The following is a 5169-nucleotide window of genomic DNA, read 5'->3' on the forward strand; positions in this document are numbered from 1 at the left end:
TTCTTACACAAAAAGAAATTCCAGATAAATTAAAGACCTAATCATGAAACATTCAACCACTTTTAAAGTTTAAAAAAAAGGTTTCTTAGGCGAGACAGAAAAACAAAACATACAAAAAGGAAAAGACATAAATTTGACTGTATCACATTTAGAGACTTCCGCAAAGAATACCACAAGTATAAAAGAAAAGCAGTAATACAAGAAAAGCAATAATAAGAGAGAATATTTGCAATGCATGGCATAAACAAAAACTTAATACCCAGAAAAAAATTACATAAAAAACCAGTAACCAAGTAAAACTAGCAAGAAGAGAAAAAGAAACCTGTCTGATAAGTACACAGAAAACGGTTCTTCACACTAGCAATCAGAAACGTATAACCTAAACCCTTGTAGGTAATATTTCACAACTCTGGCAAAAAGAATTTAGAAATGTGACAATATCAAGTTTTATTGAATCAGTAGCAGGATAGATAATCCAGACCTCGCTGGTGGAGAGCAACTCCAGTAAGAGGAGAATCACGCATAGAAATGACAGGAAGTCCTTTCCAGGCGTGCCTCCTCAGGGGCACACTGCTCACAGGCCGTAGGAGACAGGACCCAGAAGGCTCACCGCAGCGACAGCTGTCATGAGAAACATTAGCAACAACCTGCATTGGGTCAGTACTGGAGCGGACAACGAAATTACTGTGTGGTGTTTCAACAGACTCATAGAGATAGTTGAGGTGAAGACACCTGATTCACAGGCTCAGCATGGGTAGATGACACAGATGTTACCCATGCGGTGAGGGCACTCAGGTCAACATTTTAACACCTAAAATACAACACAGGAAGGAAGCACAGTCAAAGCAGGCGCGCTGCTTCCTCTGGCAAGAGGGAGGCAGACGAGACAGGAAGGGCGACAAAGGGCTCAACGGCATCTCTGACGCCCTGCTTCTCCGATGGATGTGTTCATTTACCCATCTCCTTTCAAACACGGAGATCTTAAAAAAATTTCTTTTTTTGCAATGTGTTAATTTAGGGTGTTGTGTCCATGAATGTTTGTCACCTTGATCTAAGTTTTAAGAATAGTTTCAAAATATTTGAGGGCTGGTTTTTCAAAAGCTCTCAAACTACTCCATGTGTGGGAAACAGTGGATCTGGTCTCTCTTCCCTGGCCCCAGGCAAGCCCGGATGGCACCGAGGTGGCAAGGTGGAGATGCCACTCTGCCTCGCTGTGTCCCTAACAGCCTTCTCGTCCACAGTTCTCACATATGCCCTGGATGACCAGCCCGGTCACCTGCCTTCACAAGCCATCCGTTCATGGGTTACACTAGATAATCCTTAGGCCACTTTCACCAGTCTATAAAGGGAAAGTGCAGTTTGTCTTATAATTTTCAATAGGTGGGTAGTTATTTTTCTCTTCATAGAAATGTACTTATTGGAATGAAGAATATATATAAACATTATGAAATTTTCCAACACAGAAACTGAAAGATGACCTATAATCCTATTTCCTAAAAAGAGTTGAAGGATACTTTTAACCACTTGCTATATTTCCTTCCTGTCAATTTTTGGAAAGGTAAGAAAACATGTGCAAAATATGACGACATAACTAGAACTCTGTAACTATGACTTTGTCTCTTCTCTTCTACCCAGATCAGTTCTGAGAAAGGTAAGTCTTTCATTAAAACTTACGGGATTCATCGGAAATTTTAGAGCATAATTGATTTAGCCGGATTCCGACTGGTAATCATTAGTTTCTGGTTTTCGCTGTGATCAGCCGTGCTGAATAGCATCCTGCTAAATATTTTAGGGAGCTTTTACCCTATTAGGTTATTAGGATGAGCTCCTGGAAGTGGAATTTTGGGGTAGAAGGCTGTGAACAGCTTACATTTTGCTGCTGCTGCTAAGTCGCTTCAGTCGTGTCTGATTCTGTGCAACCCCATAGACGGCAGCGCATCAGGCTCCCCTGTCCCTGGGATTCTCCAGGCAAGAACACTGGAGTGGGTTGCCATTTCCTTCTCCAATGCATGAAACTGAAAAGTGAAAGTGAAGTCGCTCAGTTGTGTCCCACTCTTAGCGACCCCATGGACTGCAGGCTCCTCCGTTCATTTGCTACAAATTACCAAATTGTGATTACAGAATCTGGTACTCAATAACGAATGGTCCCCTCACCTTAGATACTGGCTACATGCTTTAAATATGATAACAGATTGAATTCTCTCAACCTGTGGGGTCGGTACTATCTTCATCCCCAAGTTACAGATGAGAAACCTGAGCAGAGTGAGGAGGAATATCCTACGCATGCTCTCTGGGCTCGTAAAGAGCAGAGCAAGGATTCACATGCAGAGCGTTTAGAGCTGGACGCACAAGGCTAACCACTGCTCTCTCTACAAGTGGTGTTTGAAAGCCCTAAATTGTTGTGATGCTTTGGCCAAGTATCACAATGCAAACCTCATCCATAAAACTCAGATAATAGGGGGCCGAATTTCAGAGTTGTCATGGGGACGGAATGAGCTAATGTAAGGTATTGAGCAGGATATATATGACTATGCAGCTTGTCAGATGCACTCCAAAATGTTTGGCGTTATTATTTCTTCTGTTACTTGTGAGTGTGAGCATTTTAAAAGTTTATTTCTATTTGTCATTCTTCGGTGAATTGCCTGTTCGTATGATTTGCACCTTTTTTTCAAGAGGCTCCTTAAATTTAACTTTTTCCTCCCAGGCTTGCGTATCTACGTAAGTCAAAAGCAAAAACAAGGGTGAAAACTTGCACTGCCCTCTGCCACTTTAGCCAGGCACACCTCGCACGGTCTGCCCTGCACACCCTTAGTCCCGGCTGCCTGGCTTTCACCATCCTTTCACTGCCACCACCACTTGTTTCTCGTGCCATTCCCATGTGTAAACCGGCAGAGGCCGAGGCTGCCATCTGTCTGACGTGCTCACTCCTGGAGGCCAAGGACTTTATTCTCTCCTGGGCTCAGTGCAGGCTTTAGACAAAGTCCTGCCCATGAGAATAATTTTGCCCGTGTCCAGGATATAGGCTGTTACTCGAGAGACAGAACGTTAAATCGAGACAGACTGCTTGCCTGAGTCTTGACTCAGTGCAAGTTTTGGCAAAGAGCTTCTTTGGGTAGATGACAGACATTCATTGCCTTTTTAAGAAATAACAGTTGATGTTAAAGAGGATTTTGCAAAAAGTCTCAAGACTCTTACCTTTTCTGTTATCTATGCATTTTTCTAACCATCACCCTGTCTTGATCACTATCTCTTTTGGGTTTTTCCTGTCTGTTTCTCTGGCCTGATTTTTCTCCCTCTATATCATCTCCCTCTTTTTCTATTAGTCTCTGCCTCTCTCCCTTCTTTCCTCTTTTGATCACAGGATTAAAACCGACTTTAGAAAACAAATACCTCTGAGTAAATAAGAGCATGCTTTATTGCATAATAAGACTGATTCACCATTAACAATAGAAAAGCATCTACATATCTATATTTTCCCATTTTACATAATTATTTTCATTTGACTTAATTAAATTTAACTTAATTTTCACACAATCCTAGAAGGTAAACATTATTATTCTCCCTTTTATTGGTTCAGAAACTGAGACTCTAAGGAGCTCTGTTTTGTCAGCAATGGAGCCACAGTTTAAAGCTAGATTTGTCTAGGTCCCAACCCCACTCCAGTACTCTTGCCTGGAAAATCCCATGGATGGAGGAGCCTGGTGGGCTGCAGTCCATGGGGTCGCTAAGAGTCGGACACGACTGAGCGACTTCACTTTCGCTTTTCACTTTCATGCATTGGAGAAGGAAATGGCAACCCACTCCAGTGTTCTTGCCTGGAGAATCCCAGGGACGGGGAAGCCTGGTGGGCTGCCATCTATGGGATTGCACAGAGTCGGACACGACTGAAGCGACTTAGCAGCAGCAGCAGCAGCAGCAGCAGCCCCAAAGCTTTTTCTGCCACAGGAAACTTCTTGTCCTCTGTACTCCCAGAAGCATTTGTCAGCTGCAGCTGGAGTGAAACAGACCAAAAGCTTTTCTCACTGTCCCATCAAAGTGAGAAAAGCCATCTGTCCAAAGGGACACATGCGTTCTTGAGGGACTGAGCCCCAGTGGGCTAGCAAGCCCCAGTTTCTGACTCACTGAAGCGCCCCTGCCCCAGCCAAGAAAGGGGAACGTGAGCCCCCTTTCCACACACCACTTACCAAGGAGGAGGAGGACTGTCAGCATTCTGACCGCAGAGCTCATGTTGGCGTTCTGCTCAGGGCTTCTTAAAGGGCAGAAAGGGGGGCTATGTGACCTAAAGCTCTGGGGAACGGGAGCCCAGTCCCACGTGACAGACGGGGAAGGAAGCTGCCGCCACAGCCCAGCACTGCTCAGTGCCTCTCAGCCCTGCCATCCCAGCAAGTGCAGGCAGCCAAAGGGAGCTGGTCCGCAATGAGGGCATCTAGGGTAAGGGCGGGCACCGGGGGACCAGTACTGATCATTACCCAGTATTATCTCCTATGATATTCCCCACACAAGTGTGACTGCGTGCAGATTCTTCCCCAGAGACCCCAGCTGGTAAGTCTCAGAGAGGGGTGTGGGCAAAGCTGGCCTGCCTGGAGGTACAACTCCTGCAGTAACCCCAGCCCCCCAGCCTGAGGCAAGGACAGAAAGTACCCCCAAGCCCACAGCGTGGCCAGTCACTGTTTTAGGACCACAGACTCCTTTAGGCTCCAGAGGCCTGTGGATTTCTTCCCAGAATAACATTTTTAAGTGCCCCAAATAAGGCACTTAGGGATCCTTTCCCAGGTGGCGCTAGCGGTAAAGAACCTGCCTGCCAATGCAGGAGACAAAAGAGACGCGGGTTCAATCCTTGGGTCAGAGAGATCCCCTGGAGAAGAAAATGGCAACCCACTCCAGGATTCTTGCCTGGAGAATCCCATGGACAGAGGAACCTGGCGGGCTATAGTCCATGGGATCACAAAGAGTCAGATAGGACTGAGTGATTTAGCACATGCGCGTGCACACACACACACACACACACAAGGATTCTAAAAGAAACCAGTTACTTTGAAACACAAGTATCCAAATACCTAGAAAACAGACTTGTGATGCAGAAATGCATGTGCTTCTTACCCACACAGTAAATAACAAGGCGTAGCATCAAGTGAAATGACTACCACGATCTTGATGCCGTGATATTAA

At 45.2% G+C, this 5169-nt stretch overlaps 1 protein-coding gene across 8 annotated transcripts in view; it reads right to left on the bottom strand.

Annotated features, from left to right (window-relative positions):
* Window positions 1-4453, bottom strand: part of LOC104999008 (chromosome unknown open reading frame, human C10orf128) — a 41298-nt gene extending 36845 nt beyond the window's left edge. For 2 of the 8 annotated variants that reach the window (XR_826532.1, XM_010854432.1), the window contains exon 1: window positions 4185-4400. Coding sequence is in view for 6 of the 8 variants with exons in the window: in XM_010854432.1 (XP_010852734.1) it covers window positions 4185-4227 (43 nt within the window). In the remaining 2 variants the exon portion in view is untranslated. Of the gene's footprint in view, window positions 1-4184 lie in introns of all 8 variants that reach the window. The other 6 variants (XR_826533.1, XM_010854429.1, XM_010854426.1 and 3 more) reach the window with 6 other exon arrangements.
* Window positions 4454-5169: the final 716 nt, after the last annotated feature.

The sequence above is a fragment of the Bison bison genome, unplaced genomic scaffold, assembly GCF_000754665.1.
Source record: "Bison bison bison isolate TAMUID 2011002044 unplaced genomic scaffold, Bison_UMD1.0 scf7180017864341, whole genome shotgun sequence".
Taxonomy (NCBI): Eukaryota; Metazoa; Chordata; class Mammalia; order Artiodactyla; family Bovidae; genus Bison; species Bison bison.